Raw genomic sequence first — 18090 nt, forward strand, 5'->3', positions numbered from 1 at the left:
ACGTGCAGATCCATCGAGATTCGAGCTCGTGTGCGACGGGAATAGCGTGGGCAGGAGGGGTGTACTGATAACGCCAAGATCTCGTGATGCTGACGAACTCACCTCTTGGCAGGTGTCTGTTCGGGCCCCACAGCTGACAGCACCCGCCACATTGTAAAACATTCGAGCCTCGAACTGTCATGCTGTGCACGTACTTCCATGGACAAAAGCGTGTTTTCTCTTACTAACATGCCGATTTTCTCGCGTCGACGGTTTGCCTCTGCCCAGGCGTCTTCTCTTCGTTGACCCAGTCATCAACCCACAGTCCGATGATGATCCGCCTCTCCGGATGCCCTGCTCCGGGGGCAGGCCCCACTTTCCCGGTTCGTCGGTCCCAGAAACCTGAATCACCATGCCCAATATATACCATCACCAACACAACTGTTTTTATCATCCTATGGGTTTGCCTGCTATTTCACACATTGTCAAGTCTCAACCCACAGCCATCTTCGTTCTTACACGTCTGTCTCTTGCCATCCTTCTCCTGCCGTCGTTTTCCCTTGACATCGCTATAACCCACACTCAGTGAACAGAGGAGGGCCGCTCCTGCAAAGCACACAGCCGCTAGAAACGTCTTCATGATACCTTCGTTGTATCCCCGCACAACCTCGCTGAGCATCTCACCGCCGTCATTGACTATCCGTACAACACCCTTAGCCCCATTTTTCCAGAGAATCAGAGGAAGTCGCTCGCCCAATGCCGTGCAATCTAGCTCCAAATATTCCGCCAGAATTTCCGGGTGTTCCACCTTTCACAGCTTGGACATGTGCGCCGTCAAAAGGTGATGGGCAACCGGTAGTTCTATAGCTGCGCCGAGGCCATGAAGAAAACATAATCGCCACTGTTGCCTCCGTCGAATCTGCTGAACCAAGGCTTGCCCGTGAAATGATATTGGGATCCAAAGATGAGCCCATCCCAGCGCCTAAACCAAGGACAATCTGGGGTGCAATTCGCTGTGTTTCTGCGGTCAAGGGCGCAAACATGGTCGTGAACGAAATCCCAAACAACCATGTAACCACGACATGCATGACGCGAATGGATAACGGAGTGCCTTCTTGTTGACCAACCGCACGAGTAAAGCATGTAAAGGAGAAAGCAGTTACCAGTGTGAATGGAAGAATCGACATTCCTGGTTTCCAGCGCTGTTTGATAATTATGACTTGAAGCCAGAAAGAAAGCTACGAGGTCAGGCTGTTAGTGAAGTATTAGAGTGGAAGATCATGGGAACTTACATAATACTGCAAAACTCCAACACTCCCAGACATGAAGAACACATGGAGACTGCCGGAGGGAGTGCGATTCTTTGCTCTCAACCTGAGACCGCCAAGTCTTCAAAAACAAACAACAGCATGGCGCATCTCATAGCCGCGACACATGTACTCATCATGTTGAAAATGCCACGAGAAAACCAGGCCGTGCCGATCCCCGAGATACAGAGCCAGGTTGAGAAGAATCATATCGCCAGGGAACGGTGGAATATGTCTGATATATCCACCATCGAAAGTTGTTCCAGCCGTCCCAGGGATCCTGGTTTTGGATCCCCAGTGTGGAAGAACGCAAGCACCCCAATAATTCCCAATACACCAATCAAATCATTGACAGCAAAGCACCACCGCCGATTGTTCTTGGTTGCCAGCGCTCCTGCGAGCATCGGACCCAGAAAAGCGGCAAGTCCATGCACCACAGCATTGTAATATGCAACGAAGTTCGGTTAGCCTTTCAAAGAAGCTTCCTATGCGGCCCCGTACATCCCAATGTCCGAAAGAGACCTGAAGTGGTCGGTAATGTCCGGCAGCATCGTGCCGATGAATGCTCTATCCAGGGAGGAGCAAAAGTATGGAAGCGTGACCGAGGCCAGGACAAGGCCTAAGCGAAGCCTGTGGAGGTACGTAGTGTCCATGCTGGCGGGTGGCGTTTAGCTGCGGACTTTTCGGACCTGATGAGGCTCGTGAAAATACTTTCGGACATGGAATGTCGATGGTGAGTATAAGATTGAGTTGCGATGATCCATGAGAAAATGGTCTTGGACAGTGTCTCCGCAGGAGGGTGATTGTCGGGCTAGGAAGCTGCCCTATCCCAAAACACGTCTGAGAAGGAGCGCATACGTAAGTCCTGGCATCGAACCAACGGTCGGTCGTGATTGCTCTGACACTCGCCTGTCAGGCCTCCGGACCTTCATCGAATCTCTATACATCTCTTTCTTGGCCGCTTAATGATATGCTCTCAAATCGCCTCACCGTTCATCATGCCTTGAATATACGATTCCCCCTGTAGTCTGTAGGAATGCCATTTCTCATCAACCACGTCGTCATCCTCTTCTTTCTTTTGCTTTCCTTTCTTTTAAACGCAGCTTTCGGAAACATGCCTCCTCCACCCAGGAAGTCTCTCAGGCTTCAACATCATCTTCCAACTCTTCGTTCTCCAAGTCTTTATGCGACTTTTTGGGATTGCGACGTAATATAACAGGTAGTAATTATCCAACGATGATGCAGACCAGATCCCCGTCACCGACGTCCTGATTTCCGAGACCTAGCGTACCATTCTATGTCCTGATCATGCAGCGGTTCTAAATGGATGCATGAGCTCGTCGGAAGAGCCCAGTAATGAATTAATATTTAATCGGGATTCTAAGCTCTGGTTTTGGAGGTGGACTATCGACTGGTTGTCGGAGATTCAACGCCATTGCTTGCCCAGTCTCGCTGACACAAGAACAGATTACAGCCGTCATCATCTGGAAAACTCAACACTCCCAGACGGCCTGGGATCTCGAATGATGGTGTTCCAAGGTAGGTAGGGTGGGTATCGGGGTTCATTGGTATACTTCGCTTGACAGGCCTCACTTGATAGGATCTGACGATCTGGTCAACCCATCATCGCTGCCGCAGCCTGTGCCTGTAGGGCCACCCAAACGTGGAGAAATAGTCATGGTGCCATAAAGGGCTCTCAAATAATCCAAGAGTCTTCTGAATATGTCAGAGGCAACTCGCCACAACGGTGGCAGGTCCAAGGGTGTGTTCGAGGATATGCCAAGAGCAGTCCCCAATTCCGCTCAAGTCTGTCGGTGCCCCGCCCTTGACATTGGACTTCTCCCCACATTTCTCCAATTCTAGCACCCCACCACCCTCCTCCACGGACGTGTAGCTATGGCGAACGATTGCTATGCTGACAATACCTTATCAGCAAACATCCACATCATGCCCGACTTACACAAGTCCCTGGCGTCAGCTCTTTTCGGAGCGGAAGAACGAGTTCCACGGCACTCTAGTGGTCAGTCGCCTTCTCTGGCGGTGCCCACGGCACGCTATTTGCACTGAACAGCCAATGGCTGTGATTCCCGTAACACCAAAGATAAATCTATTCTAGGACCTTGAACGTTGTTGGCCCCGGGAACAACGAGGCTTACCATGCGGCTTTCCCCTTGGTAGTATGAGCTATGGGCGCGGGGGTCCTACCGGCCGTGTCATTCCCGCCGTAGCGAGCACCGGTTCCATGGCATGCTGGCTCCTCCATCAAGTTTAACCGTTCCTATTCCCGCGCGAGGATTCTGCCTTGCCCTTTAGGCCTTTCGAAGGAACATGTCGATGCCCTCACTACGACTGGGAAGGATGAAGATTCCACCTTGCCCCGCAACCAAGAAAAACTTACAAAGCCAACAGTATCACAACATGATCCCCGCCATGATTCTCAGCTATAAATGATGATGTATTCCAGGGCTCTTGAACAACCAGCTCTCTCATCAATCAGAGAGCCAGCATCGGCCATTGCAAACATGCTACTCCATTATCTCGCTCTTCTTCCTGTTGCGTTTGCTGGGAGCCACAAAGCCCCCTCAGCAACCACGCTCAACGGTACCTACATCGGCCGTTACCTCCCCGAGTTTTCTCAGGATCTGTTTCTTGGAATCCCCTTCGCCAGAGCTCCCGTCCTTGGAAATCCCACCCCTTGGGACGAGTCCTGGAGAGGTTCCCGCTCCGCTGAGTACAATGGTGCCATTTGCTATTGCTATGCGCCGCCGGCAGACATGGAAAGGGCAAATGTGACGGAGAAGTCGGACGAATGCCTGAATCTCAACGTCATTCGACCATCTGGCATTGGCAAGAATAAAAGACTCCCTGTCGTTGTCTGGCTCTACGGCGGCGGGTTTGTTGACGGTTTCGGCGCCGATATCAACTCGAACATGTCCTACATCGTCCAAGCGAGCGTGGCCCAGCAGATGCCCATCATTGCCGTCACACTGAACTATCGTGTCGGCTTTCTTGGGTTCCCCGGCGGTGCTGAGGTAGCTAAGGAAGGCGTCACCAACTTGGGCTTCAAGGATCAACGGATAGCCCTGCAATGGGTCCATGAAAACATTGCCGCTTTTGGCGGCGATCCGGACAAGGTCACACTCTGGGGTCAATCTGCTGGAAGCCACTCCATCACTCATCAGATCTTGGCCTACGGAGACCAACGCGGCGAGAAGAGGCTTTTTCGGGGAGCCATCATGGTCAGCTCGTCAGTGGGCGTCGGGAACTCTCACCACCCAACACGCTATGACGCTCTTGCCGGCTACAAGGGGATTGTTCGGGCGACAAACTGTACTGGCGCCCAAGACACTCTGGCCTGTCTGCGGAGACTGTCTGGGGACCAGCTGTGGGAAGCAAGTATGACAGTGGCCGACTTGGAAGTCTGGAAGCCGATGGTAGACGGAGACTTTGTGTCCATGCCTCCGACGCTCCAGCTTCTCTCGGGAAAGTTCCGTCGTGATGTGTCTGTCTTGATCGGAACCGGTAGTGATGAAGGCCTGGGCCCCTCCAAATCATTACCTCAAGACCTGGACACGGACGAGGATGTTCACGCGATGCTTAGATTGTTACTCCTTGACGCACGGAATGAGACACTCGACCTCATCATGCGAGCGTACCCTGCGGAAGCCCAGGGTCCGCCCTACGCTTTGCCAATGTCGGAGACAGATCGGCTGTGCGAGGAATTCAGGATTGCTGGGGGCTTACGCTGTGGGAAGCAGTTCCGGAGATTTGCTTCGATGTTTGGTGACTTTTTCGTGATCGCTGGTCGCCGGGCTGTCGCGCAGAAGTTTGCTGAGCTAGGCATGACGGCATATTCGTACCGGTTCGATACGTGGCCGACCTCCTTTCCAATCACCAACTTTACAAACTTTAAGCCTGGGTTTGCTGGTCACTCCACAGACTACTCTTACTTTTTCCGTTTCCCAAGGGAACACGACCTCTACGGCAACAACCCGCCGATTCCGAAGGGCTCTGAGGCGCATCTTCAGCTGTCACAGGGCATTGCTGCCAAGCTCATTGCCTACATCTACACTGGCAACCCCAACGCGGTCTCTGGTATGTTTCTTGCGCGACGATGAGGTTGTAGTGACAACGCACTAACCTTTCTTGTACTACTAGTCCCCGGCTTTCCTGTCTGGCCCAAGTACGACGTCAAGAAACCGACTAACATGGTATTCAACGCCACCGAGCATCCCGACTGTCTCAACGTTCACATCGAGCCTGATACCTGGCGCAAGGAGGGCATGGCAATCTGGCCAAGCCACCCGATCGAGCTGGACTACCGGAAGACTGTCCCTGACAATCTTAGAGACCTGTAAGCCTATACGTGGAAGGCTTGAGCCATGTGGAGGAGCTTAAGCTCTGGACCTTGGGTTGTTGCTGGATGTGAGACATACCAGCAGCGCCTCAAAAGTCTAAACGTTGTTTGTAACGCCACATCTCGAGCTTTATCTGGTTTCTAGCAACCAGAGTTTGTATTCCCAGCACGTGGCATAAGTTCTACGATAACTCTTCAATTCCATCTTGCTGTGGGTCAATCAACATGTTTATTCGATGACTTTGTCACCTGTATGACCCCCTTAAATAATGACAATGATGTGTTTGCAAGGCTGTCAGAGTCAAAAGACCTACACCTCAGATCTCTGACAGATTGAAGCACACAGTCAAAATGCTCGATTTGCGATTTATTTTTCCGTAGCAGCAACTGACGGTCGTCCCACTTGAAAGATAATCCATCCAGCTTTGGATCTCTACTCTATCTACTTGATCAAGATATTGAGATTCTTGTCAACACTATCCATCCTGCCTCTATTCCCATTTTTTGCTGCTAACAATCCGATCTGACTCGGGACAGCCATCAGCGAGCGCGGAGCAACTAGACCTCTGGATGCGCTACACAGCTGGCTCCACGTGGTAAGATGCTTTGATCAACCAAGGCAAACAATGATGGAAAGAGGTTGATTGGCCCATCGTATATATGTAACACCCATCTCACTCTCATCTGAACATCGAAATGCCCCATGGAAGTCCTCAGACGGGTCCGTCGAACAAGGAGTTTGCTTCATCTGCATTGAACCTGCTACTTTGGAACCGTCAACCCCGTACGTGCCGTCCTCCTTGGCCTGAGAAAGGCGATCTGGGTGGCGTTTTCCACATGCTTTCCCGTCGGCAACCCACCAACCCCTCCGCGCTCCGATTAGGCACGAGCTGCAAGGCGGACGCCTGCTGGTACAATTGTAAGACCTCCTAGTGTTGGGAAGACGCCTGAAGATGTCAAATGAAGGTCTCCGATTATGTGATGAAGGCCTCAGGTTATCTAATGAAGGCCTAATTAATAACTTCAAATGCCTCTCCAAAGGTTCAATCGGCCTTCATTGGATAGTTTGATGCCTCTTGACTATCCAGATAGGCCTGTTCAGTATCCAAATAGGCCTAATAAGCTTTCGAATAGGCCTTCAAGCTGCCTGCATAGACCCTCGAACGCTCCTTCCACGTCTAGCCACCATCTGTCGAGGCCTAGGGCACACTTTTGACGCCTATTAAAAGACTTTCGACGCGTTCAATTTTCGAACTCTGACCTTTTCTTCAAGCCTTCACAAAACCAGATCACCACCACCACCACCATCGCCAAAACGATGGAGACCTCAGACCGGACGGTGGAGTTCATCTCCACCGTCACCACAATGACGGTGATTGCGTTTTGCGCTGTGTTCCTCCGGCTTTTTTCAAAAGCCAAGTACGGAAAGGAGGTGATGCTGGACGACAACCTCATGGTGGTCGCCTGGGTACGCGTTTCCCTCGTTTGCAAACCCTCACACAGTCGCCGCGTGCTAACGGTCAACAACAGCTCCTCACGCTCGGTAGCCTGGCGCTGCTGCTAGCGTCGGTAGCCAACTTTGGCTACACCCTCCACCAACAGGTGGAGGACAAGTTTCCCAAGGGCGCCGCCGCCCTGATCTCGGTGGCCCAGGCCCTGAGCTCTTGCTCAGGGGCTGCGGCCAAAACTTCCGCCGCCCTGCTGCTGTGGAGGATCACCCCGGTGTTTTGGCAGAGGGCTCTGCTCAAGACCACCACCGCCATCACCATCTTGACGACCCTCATCGTCGCGGTGGTGATGTCGGTCAAGATCAACGACAACAACATGCAGCAAGAGTGTGTCAACAAGACTACAGCCTGGAACTTTGGGATCTTCTATGCTGGTAAGTTTACTCTGTCTGACGGCGACAAAGCCTGGTAACTAACAATGCTGGGGCTGGGACTAGTTTGGGGCGTTATCTCCGACTTTATTTTGTCCCTTTTACCCTGGATCATGGTCTGGAAGCTTCGGATGAAAAAGGCAGAGAAGTACGGTCTCGCCGTCGCGCTGAGCATGGGTTGCGTGTGGGTCTTTTCTTCTCCTCTCCCCATCCCATTCTCGCACCGTAACTGACCACCACTCTCCTACTATAGAACAAGCATCCTCGGGATTATGAAACTCTCGTACATCAATTGCGTCTCTGTCCTCGACCTTGATCTCTCTTGTAAGTTCTTTTATTTAGACCGCCCTAAACCTTCACTGACCACCCTCCTGTCCAGACACCTCGATAGACCTCATTACATACCACTTTGTCGAACCGACCGTAATCATCACTGCGGCCTCCATTCCTGCCCTCCGCTTCTTTCTTCATAACCAAGTTACCGCCATGCGCCGCTCGTGCCGCGCAAGCGAGCTACTCGATATGACCAACCCAATCACGAATCCTTCACGAGCCAGCCGAAGAAGCTTTCTCCCCCGGCCCCCAGCTCAAGCACATCAACATCATCACCCCTTTGTTGATTCCGAGTCCATGATCTCTTTGTCCACAATGTTTAGAAGTTTACCCCCCTCCGCGGAAGACCCACCACCTATGCCACCGATTCGGTCTATGCCCGTCGCCCGAGTAGGCGTTGCTGGCGCAAGTTCCAGCGAAGGAAGAAATATGACGACTGTTACCACCATCACCGGAGGACATAACAACATTAGATCAGCTAGTTCGAATGAACAGCAGCCCAAGGAAGGAGGGATTCTCAGGACGGTGAGAGTTGTTGTTAGCAGCAAAGGAGAGGGCTCTACGTTGACCTCGGAGACGACGGCCAGCATCAGAGAGAGTTACAGAGAGCCCAGAGAGCCCAGAGAGCCCAGAGAGCGTTCGTGGAATACTTGGCCCAGTGGGCGCAGAGAAAGCGATTTGGAGATGGGGGATGTGATTAGGGAGAACGAGCGGAAGGGTGGGAAGAAGAACGAGTAGCATTTAGTATGGCATTTTGCTTGCTAGATGGATGGGAAGATTTGCTATCGCGAGTTTATACATGTGTACTACCTGGCATAGACCTGCTATATAAGCATCAAGAGGTCACAGGTGAGAGCCAACTCGGCCAATTGAAGACATGGAGATATTTTTGTCTCTTTTTTATTCTCATACATTTTCCACTGTCTAAATTCCGGCTGTTGAACCTACATCTCACCCGGGGTATCCCTGTTGAACGCCAGTACACTCACACTCTCTGCCTATCAGACAACAATCTAAACAGACAAATCCTCCCCCCAAACCTCCTTCGCAATCTCGACCTCCAGCCTCACCTTGGCCCACTGCTCCTCTTCGGTAAGATCATTCCCCTCCACCGTCGAGCTAAACCCACACTGATGACTCAAGCAAAGTTGGTCCAGCCCCTGTGGACAATACCCCGCCGCCTCCTTCAGCCTCCTCTTGATATCCTCCTTGTCATCCAACGCGGCCTTCTTGCTGCTCATGACCCCCAAAACGACAATCTTTCCCTCGGGCAAGAACCTCAACGGCTGGAAATCGCCCGATCTCTGGTCGTCATACTCCAAAAAGTAAACATCCACATCCAGCTCCTTGAACAGCGTCTCCGCGACGGGTTCGTAACCCCCCTCGGCGAACCACTGAGACCGAAAGTTACCCCTGCAGAGGTGGATGCCGATAACCATATCCTTTGGCCTGCCCGCAATCGCCCGGTTGATCAACTTTGCGTACTGCTTCGTGAGGGCCTGGGGGTCGTCCACACCGTGGCGCTTGGCCGCCTCAGCGCGCATCCCCTCGTCGCAGAGGTACGCGAGGTTGGTATCGTCCAGCTGGACAAACCGACATCCAGCAGCGTAAAGGTCGGCAATTTCAGCCTGGTAGACTTGTACCAAGTCATCAAAGAAGTCCGGGTCGAGGTTGGGGTAGGCCTCTGTGGAGATCGCCTCGCGACCACCACGGAAATGGACCATGGTGGGGGAGGGGATGCAGACTTTGGTTGTGATTTTTGTCTTGCCGTCGGATACCTTGGCGACTTCCTTTTCGACAAACTTGTAGTCCTCTACCTGGATGGCGTTTGGGTGGCCTAGCTTGCCCGAGACGACAATCTTGGGGGGTGTCACGCCGTGGGAGGTGACGTTGGTGGAGGAGAGGGAGCCGTGGCGCTCGACGCCGGCGAGGTGCTGGAGAAAGTCGATGTGGAACCAGGCGCGGCGGAACTCGCCGTCGGTGATGGACTGGAGGCCGGATTGGACCTGGGACTTGACCACGGTCGAGATGTGCTCGTCTTCGATGGCGCGGAGGGAGTCGAGCGTGATGGACTGGGTGTCGAGCTTTTCGCGGGCGTCGAGGATGGGTTTGGGGCGGAGGAAGGAGCCGACGTGGTCGGCGCGGTAGACGCCGGCGGGGAGGGGCATTTTGACTTTTTGTTTTATGGTGGTGATACCGGGTCCGAGGGGTTGGGAAAAAAAATAGGCGTCTTTTACGGATGGGGACAACGAGAGAATGCTGAACTTGACACACACTACGCACACACGTCAGAAGATGAGGAAGAGGGGGGTTATATACAACAGTCCCGTAGGTGAGGAGTAGAATGTCATTGTATGGAGAAAAGGACTTGGCGAAACCGAATTGTGGATCTCTAGATATCCATAGTTTGTTGACTCCATCACCTTTCTTACTCCAACAACCTTCCTGTACCGGCATCTACGTCCTCTACCCGCTGTATCCGAATTAGCGATCGAATGGCAGCTCGCCCATTATCGTCAGCCATGCCCCAAACGGGCCTGGTCTGCCTTCTTATGGTGCGGGGTAGTGGGACTATTCGCTCGTACCTTGCGTTGTGTTGTTTGCCTCCATCAGACGGGAGTTGTACAGCGGAGAAATAGATTCCCCTCACGGTGTGTAGTGCTGTTGAGGCTGATTTTGCTGCAGGTGGCGAGGAGAGCAGTCCGGCAGTGCGGGGAGCGTGGTCCGGTTTGCCGAGACGCCTAGGAGAGAGGCGACATGCGCCGGTCCGTGGGATGAAGGCTGGGCGCTTCGGCATATGGAGTTCAGCTGGGGGCGAGGAACACTTGTTCGGAGATCTGCGAGATGGCGATCGAAACAGCGACGATGGGAGCTTGGGAGAGGGGAGAATTTTGAGCAGCGCGCGAATGGTAGCTTTGGGGTGTTGCATCCTACGAACAACGTCCACGATTGGCCAATTGCAAACACCAAACTCACCTGGATTTTGACCTGAAAGCGAACCCCTCGAGACTCTGCCAATTGCCGTGAAGTTTCCAAACAGTGGTCAATGCCAGTCGTTGTTGGCTGGCATCCGAGATCGCATTCAATGTGGATCTCCAGGACACCCCCCGGTTTTCACGTCTTGGCAGCAACCTTGCACCGGATGGCATCATGTGAAATTGGACTCCACACTGTCTTGAATGTCTATTTCGACGTCTCTACCTCTACTCTGAGTAGGTTCATTCTTAGATCCCGCGGGAGCTTCAACACTCCGAATATGTAGCTACCTAGGTAGTCGGTCTCTAAAAACATTTTTTTCTCGTCCGAGCACGCTTAGCCCAACATCAGGCTCGCTTCACCCTCGGCTCACCTTGAGCTCACCACCGCTCACCCTACGCTCGTCATTCTCCAAAATCACCAACTTTACGCGACGCTCTTATAGTCCATGGAGGCTAATTAGATTATTAGTAAGAAATCAATCACACAGTTGAAAACCCTATTATTTGGTCTATTGCAGAGTGCACCGTGTTTCTAACAGTATCTCTAAAACTCTCCGGACCTCCACTTTAATTCTTCGCTGTATACCTCCCTTCTATACAACTTTATATTACAAACCTTCCTTACTTGAAAAATCTTCCCCATAATACCCTCTAATATCACAGGTAACCACTAAATAAATCCCCATCTTCCCCTCTTCCTGAACCTTATCTTCCTCCTCCACGTCTCCTTTTCCGGAGTAACTTAGAATCTCCTGCCGAAGCTCTTCAAACCCCTTGGGAATTTCCTCGGGCAGGTCTTCGTCCATTTTAACCTCGCGATGCGCCCGTACCGCAGCCCATGAGTAAGCAACATACGCTGTCTTAGCGCGGCCAATGCCTTCAATAGAGGGGATCAATACGCGGAATTTATTTTTATCGGCGTTGGGATCGAAGTGGGAAATCTTAGAGAAGAGCAGCTTTGAGAGAGGATCTTTGTCTTCTAGGTGGTGCTCGTAGAAGGGCGGGGTTCCATATGTTTCGTCGACATTGTTAGCGGAGAGGAAGGCGTCGAGGGTTGCGACGGAGAGTTTGAAGCCGCGGATGATGGTCGTTGAGCCCATTTTTGTTGATGGTGAAGTTAATGGAATAGATATGACGATGGACGATGGCTGCTGGAAAAGAACTTTGAAGAAGGTTTGGGAATGGGGGTTATAAAATATAACTGGCAGTGAGCGTCTACCCCTCCTAACGAGCTGTTCGGGGTAAAGGTGGGGTAAGACAGAATCCTTTAAAACGGCGTCGTGCTCCAAAACTTAGCCTCTCATCACCACAATTACTGTTATTCCGGGCTGCTATTCCCTTTAACGCATTACCTGGAAAGATAAAACACACTTCAAACAATAATTTTGTGAGTAAATATAGTAATCTGGGTTCCAGCCCCGTTACCATCTCTATTATCTAATTGTATTCCATAGTTTCTGAACGCCCCAAGTCACCAGATGTAGGGCTGGTGACCTAAGAAAGTCACTGGCTGCGAAAATGAGGCCAAATTGGCCAGAAAAATGGTAAACAAATTAGTATTACAGTTGGTTGTTGTTTTTTGAAAGGAAAACAGTAAGTAAATCCATCCCCAAGAGCAAACCGGTGTGGGTCTGGGAAAACCTGGGCCCTTTGGTGCCCCACACCCCCCCACAGACAGCACACCGCCGTCCAAAATGAAGCCATCGCCAATATCCTCGGAAGCCCAATATACGCCCAGATTCTTCCCACTTCCTTTGACTCCTTTGCCCAATGCCCTAGTGGCCTTTTTCCTATACAAATACACGTTCTCCTGCATATCTCAACCCGGAAAATCTCGCATTCCCAACAGCTGCACAAACTTTGCGTGCTTCTCCCTTTGTAGTGCCTTTGTGAATCCATCCGCTGGCATCTCTAACCCAGAGATGTGTTGGATACCAAATCTTCCTTCCTTCACTTGTTTACCCACCCACTTGTACCGTATATCGATATACCGGGTCCTGGCGATATTCTGAGGGTTCAGAACTGTGATTTCGGCGTTCTTGCTGTCGGTGTACAGCATGTATGGCCTTGGCTGTGGCACACCACAGTCTTCCAATATCTTTGACACCCACTGTAATGAATACCCTGTAGGCGTCAGGTTGGCAAACTCTGCCTCCGTCGTACTTAGGGCGACGAAGGTCTGCTTCTTACTCTTCTACAATACTGGCCTACCAGCCACGAAGACGACGTGGCCGCCAGTGGAATATCTCCAAGGTAAGACATCCGCGTGTGAGGCATCTGCGAATCCCACAAGCTTTATATCTTCTGCCGAGAACTCGGAGCCTCCCAGCACAATACACAACTTCCTGGTGGCACCCAGGTACCGGAAAAGGTGCTTCATCAACTCCAAGTGACGTGGTGAGGGCCCAGAATTGCCCCCGCAAAGGCGGTTGACGGTGAAAGTGATGTCGGGCCGAGTGCCGGTAGAAAGCTAGTTTAACGCACCGGTCTTCTGAATATACTCTTTCACTTCCGCGGTTATTTTCTCTCACGTAAAAGGGAGTTCTAGCTTGGCTGGCCACGGCGTAGCTACGCCGGCTATGTCCTTGTAGCCGAACTTCTCGAGTAAGGCGTCGATATAGGCCACCTGGGACAGGTAGACCTGCCTCTTCTCGCGGTTCCTTACGATGTTAAAACCTAAGAACCTCTTTGGCTCGCCTAATTTCTTGATGCCATACTTGCTCTCCAGCCCGGTGGCGATATCTTCAATGATTTTCGTCGTAGGCGCTGATATAAGCAGGTCATCCACGTACAGGACTACCAGGGCACCTGTCTCTTTGTGACGGAACAGGCAGAGGTCTGATGAGAGGGTATCGAAGCCCAGTTTAACCATCATAGGTTTCACTGTCTCGTACTAGTAGATAGGTGACTTCCTTAGGCTATATAATGCCCTCTTGAGCCGGCACACCTTGCCTAGTGGCTTCGCTAGGCCATCTGGTGGTCGTACGTAGTACTGTGCGGTGTTAGGGATTTTGGCGTTGAGAAATGCTATCCTGAAGTCGTATTGAAGGCACTCCTAGTCCTTTACGGCTGTAATAGCCTAAAAGCATTTGACTGCCATGCTGCTTACTACGGCGGCGTAGACGTCCTGCGTGGCCCAGGAGTCCTTGTCAAAATTGCTACACACTACCTACCTCGCCCTGGCCTTTACCTTACCCGTATGAGGGTCTATCTTCTTATCGTATACCTATTTGCTCGGTAAGATATTGTACCCTTTTGGCGTATTAACCAGCTCGTAGACGTCCTTTTCCAACAGGCCGGCGTCCTGCTCCTTCATAGCAGGCAGCTAATACTTATGGTAGTTCTCGAGCTTCCTCGCTTGCCGGTAATTCCTGGGTATATGGGACTTGTTGATGGTTTGCAGAAGGTGGTCGACTTTAACCGTGGTTAGGGCGTAGGCCACTACCTCACGTAGTCGTGGGTTGTCGAGATGTACTGTGAAAAAGCCTTGATGAGGGTGCTTGCCTTGCTGTAGCTTCTTGTAGAAGCCTGGGCCCTGATTTCTTATTGTTGCTCTGCGAGGCCGCTCCTGAGCCGGCGGAGAAGCCACGGCTTCCTCTATATAGCCTATATCAGGCTCGAAATCGTCGTCAGAGTCCTCGGCCAGGCTGTCCGTGCCTGAATCCAGTAGCCTGCCATCGGCCTGGTTATCACCAGACTCCCCCATAGCTTCACCCTCCTCCCCCCCCATCAGCCTCACAGGGGAGGTAAGCTCTCTCATGGCAGGAGAGTCAGTGGTATAGGGCGCTTGGTTATGGTTTGGTGGGATAGGTGCCTCGGACCGTATATCCTCCACCTCTTCGGCGTCGAAAAGGTCTTCCACGTCTGAAGCCCCAGGTAGTGGAGGTAATGTTGGTGACGGTGTAGCTTTCGGAGTAGGTAGAATGGTCTGCCCAGGGTCCCTGGCCTTCCCTGTCTTAACTGTTGGAGCACTCCGCTGTGGAGCGGGCTCCGGTATAGTAGTAGGTTTATCATCGAAGGTGACCTTCCTCCCCAGGGATACCGTTCTGTTAGTAACGGCATCTTCTTCTTCGGCTATAGTACTATTAGTAAAGACTGCCTCGTACTTAATATCCTTATACTTATCGTCGTCAGGCCTGTAAGAATCGCCTTCGTTGAACTTTACGGCGTTAACCTTCACGACTTTATCAGTAACTGGGTTCCAGACCCAGTATATTTTGCCGTGTATATCTATATAGCCGATAAGCTTTCCTTTCTCTGCCCTGGCGGTAAACTTGTCCGAATTGGCCCGGCAGGCCGGCTTGACGTAGTAATACGCGTCGCAAAAGTACGAGCGTAGGTGCCGAATATACGGCTTCCGCTCGCCCTCGGGCATGTTGAGCCTTGTGGTATACTTCTCGTGAGCACTGATTTCTCCCTCGTTGACCCTCGAGGGCAGTAGGTTACCCACGTAAACCACAGACTGCATAATAAATGGGAATAACTTCTCTAGCACCTTGTAGGCCAGCATAATAGCCCTGGTGCGGTTAAGCGTAGTCCTCGCGGCCCTCTCCACCTTTCCATTCATCCACGGTGAGTGAGGAACGGTTTTAAGGATGGTGATGCCCTCCTGGTCGGCCCAGGCGGCCAGGCGGCTGTCGTCAAAGGTCCTAGAGCCCTGGGCAAATTCCGTACCGCCGTCAAGGCCGATGATGCTAATCTTATGTCCGGTTTAGCGCGCGATCTTCGTCTCGAAATCCTTGACCTTATCGAATACTTGCTTTTTCTCTACTGTGAAGTTAATCCACTTATAGCCACTCCACATATCCACGTAGTGGATAGAGTACTTATAACCTAAATATCTAAGGTTCTTGTAGGTAACGACGTCAATACGGATAAAGTCGAACGGGTTATTGGTCTGCGTAGGAGTCGATAAGCCTATTTAATCTATCATCTTTGCCATCACGCAAGGCTCGCAGAAAAAGTCATTGCCGACGAGCTTAATACCCGCCTACGTACAGGCCTTATAAATATCGGCCTTATTAGCGTGCATCAGGCGGCGATACATTACCCGGTAGTTAATAGATGCCATTACGGCCTTAATGGAAGTCTTCGCCAGGGATACTTTACTGAAATCGGCGCCGGGCGTCGTATTCATTTAATATACGTTGTTATTCCTGGTCAACTCACACACTACCTAGTTAGTACCTCCAAGGACCAGGTTATGGCTCTCCTGGTCCCAAAAGATACCTTCATCGAGTAGTTTGCCCGCCGATATTAGATTAACGGGCGCCTATGGGTGGTATACCGCTTCCTTAAGCTCCAGGGTAACGACCTGGCTACTTGAAAGGGTAGATTTCAGCGCTGCGGCTCCCTGGTAGCTGCACTTTGTGATATCTCCTAACGACGAAAGAAACCTCTTTTCCTTCCCCTCAGGTAGTAAGTGGAGCTCGGTAAACCACTTTAGTTTATTGAATACGAAATCCGCGTATCCGGAGTCGTAGTACACGTGGTCTTTAAATGCCTCGACGGCCTGTTGGACTTCAGGGGCATCTACTGACGAGAGTGCTGCCTCTGGGGGCCAAGACGAAAATCCGATTGGTTATCGTTATGGTAGGTGGGGAGCGATATATTGGCGAAGTTGTTGGACAGTATCAGGGTACTGTGGGCAGGTCGGTCCCTCGAAGACCCAGTATTGGTGACGCTACCAGTATGGCCTTGAAGAGTCCCTGTTGACGAGCCAGTACTCTGCCGCCTCTCTTGCCTATCCGCTTGTGCCTTTTCCCTGTGCTCCCAATCCTTTGGAGCCTTGTCAGGGTCACACCACCAACAGGCCTTGCCCTTCGGGTGGTGACGACCACAGCCCATGCAGTGCTGGTTGCCTTTCCTCAAGCCCTTAGTGCAGTGGTCGCACTTCTTCGTCGAGGTTGATAATGTGGTAGGTAAGGGTGTAGTCGCGGCCGGGGCCTTGGTGGTCTCGATGGTGATTTTGGAGTGAGCCGGCGTGGTCTCCTCCGTAACGGCCTTGGCGCTGTACTCCTGGCAAAGAAGCGACCAGGTCATGGTACCGTCTTCCATCTTCCTTACTAGCCGGTCGTACAAATCGGGGTACGCGGTCTTAATGCCGTTCAGGGCAGCCCAGAGGTAAGCCACGTGGCCGATCTTGATTTCCATCGTATCAAGACGACGGCGAAGGACCTCGAGCCGGCTGAAGTAGGCTTGGAATAAGGCGAAGTTGGCACGCTTGAGAGTAAAATACTCCTCCAAAAGCATACCAGCGATATCGAAAGTGCCGCGCTGTAGGGCTTAGATAATCTTCTGGTATAGACCATAGACACTAATGCCGTCGGCCTTCCAACCGAGGTTAAGAATTCGTTGTCGGATCTCGGGCTTTTTAACGGAAGCCATCATCAGGTTCTGGATATCTAGGTTGTTAGTACGCCATTGTTCGAAGGCAGGTATCCCTTCTTTTACTGGTAGCTGTATATTAGCCTTGATATAGTCCTCCAAGCCATGGTATATAAGGGACTGGGTTAACTGAAATTCCTAGCCGGAAAGATCGGTCTCTGAGTTTAGAGCCGGCAAGGCTTAAAAGGTTCGTTGCCTAACCGTAGCGACGGTATTGGCATTCCCCATAGCTTTCACAAGCTCCAAGAGCTGGGCCATAGTGACGTTAGTGCCAGCCATCTTAAAAGAAAACCTGGTCAAAAGGAAGTCGTAAAAAGACGCTGTGAGAAAGACTTAAAGAAAGGCGTCACCTGACTTTGTAGTCGCCAACAGTGGGTTGAATTGACTTGGGCAGAGGGCGAGATGCTTGCTCCGCTATCGGTCTCCTGATAAGGCAGGACAGAGTTCTCGACTGCTGCCGGAAAACAGTGATTTCCCAGCCAAAAGGTCGCAGAAATGGCAGAACCAAGGAAACTTGGCCAGGAGAAGGTTGGCGCCGTAAACCACACTCTTATCGGTGAGGGGTGGTCGGTCGCTTCAACTCTTCGTCAAGATGAGGGTCAGGATTAAAACCAGGCTTCCGTTGATTGGGAAGTTGGTTAACTCTCTCAACGCCTCCAAAATCGCCGTCGAAAGGTCCAATTGCGTGATATTGGCCTGACAAGGGTCGAAAAGTCGTAAGGTCCGGTGTGGTATTCGGCCTTGCGAGGTCAGGTTGTCGACGAGGGCGTCGACTTCGGTTCGCTTAGTGATTTAAGCGTCAAAAGAGCTCATAACCTGTAGGGCTGGTGACCTAAGAAAGTCACTGGCTGCGAAAATGAGGCCAAATTG

The 18090-nt window shown here is 51.7% G+C and overlaps 5 protein-coding genes across 5 annotated transcripts; 2 read left to right on the forward strand and 3 right to left on the reverse strand.

The window, feature by feature from the left end:
• Positions 1-3187: 3187 nt before the first annotated feature.
• On the forward strand, positions 3188-5891 carry QC763_500510 (uncharacterized protein). The gene is made up of 2 exons (XM_062912654.1): positions 3188-5381; positions 5445-5891. The coding sequence occupies exons 1-2, from the start codon at positions 3734-3736 to the stop codon at positions 5642-5644; spliced, it is 1848 nt and encodes a 615-aa protein (XP_062764013.1). The 5' UTR covers positions 3188-3733; the 3' UTR covers positions 5645-5891.
• Positions 5892-6938: 1047 nt separating this feature from the next.
• On the forward strand, positions 6939-8593 carry QC763_500505 (uncharacterized protein; the record flags this gene model as incomplete). The annotated part of the gene is made up of 5 exons (XM_062912653.1): positions 6939-7111; positions 7174-7525; positions 7589-7706; positions 7776-7846; positions 7902-8593. The coding sequence occupies exons 1-5, from the start codon at positions 6962-6964 to the stop codon at positions 8591-8593; spliced, it is 1383 nt and encodes a 460-aa protein (XP_062764014.1). The 5' UTR covers positions 6939-6961.
• A 275-nt stretch (positions 8594-8868) lies between these two features.
• Positions 8869-10023, reverse strand: QC763_500500 (uncharacterized protein; the record flags this gene model as incomplete). Its single annotated transcript, XM_062912652.1, has 1 exon — positions 8869-10023. One exon carries the CDS (start codon positions 10021-10023, stop codon positions 8869-8871), a length of 1155 nt encoding a protein of 384 aa, XP_062764015.1.
• Positions 10024-10321: 298 nt separating this feature from the next.
• QC763_0081890 (uncharacterized protein) lies at positions 10322-10902 on the reverse strand (the record flags this gene model as incomplete). The annotated part of the gene is made up of 2 exons (XM_062906117.1): positions 10441-10902; positions 10322-10328 (listed from the first exon to the last, which is right to left on the reverse strand). Exons 1-2 carry the CDS (start codon positions 10782-10784, stop codon positions 10322-10324), a joined length of 351 nt encoding a protein of 116 aa, XP_062764016.1. The 5' UTR covers positions 10785-10902.
• Positions 10903-11441: 539 nt separating this feature from the next.
• Positions 11442-11933, reverse strand: QC763_500490 (uncharacterized protein; the record flags this gene model as incomplete). Its single annotated transcript, XM_062912651.1, has 1 exon — positions 11442-11933. The coding sequence occupies one exon, from the start codon at positions 11931-11933 to the stop codon at positions 11442-11444; it is 492 nt and encodes a 163-aa protein (XP_062764017.1).
• Between the last annotated feature and the right edge of the window lie 6157 nt (positions 11934-18090).

The sequence above is a fragment of the Podospora pseudopauciseta genome, assembly GCF_035222475.1.
Source record: "Podospora pseudopauciseta strain CBS 411.78 chromosome 5 map unlocalized CBS411.78m_5.2, whole genome shotgun sequence".
Taxonomy (NCBI): domain Eukaryota; kingdom Fungi; phylum Ascomycota; class Sordariomycetes; order Sordariales; family Podosporaceae; genus Podospora; species Podospora pseudopauciseta.

What these genes read in the sequence shown, in the direction of transcription:
- QC763_500510 (XM_062912654.1), top strand. Translation starts at nt 3,734, where the DNA reads ATGATGATGTATTCCAGGGCTCTTGAACAACCAGCTCTCTCATCAATC. An exon ending in CAACCCCAACGCGGTCTCTG is followed by an intron (nt 5,382 to 5,444) that starts GTATGTTTCTTG and finishes TTGTACTACTAG; the next exon opens with TCCCCGGCTTTCCTGTCTGG.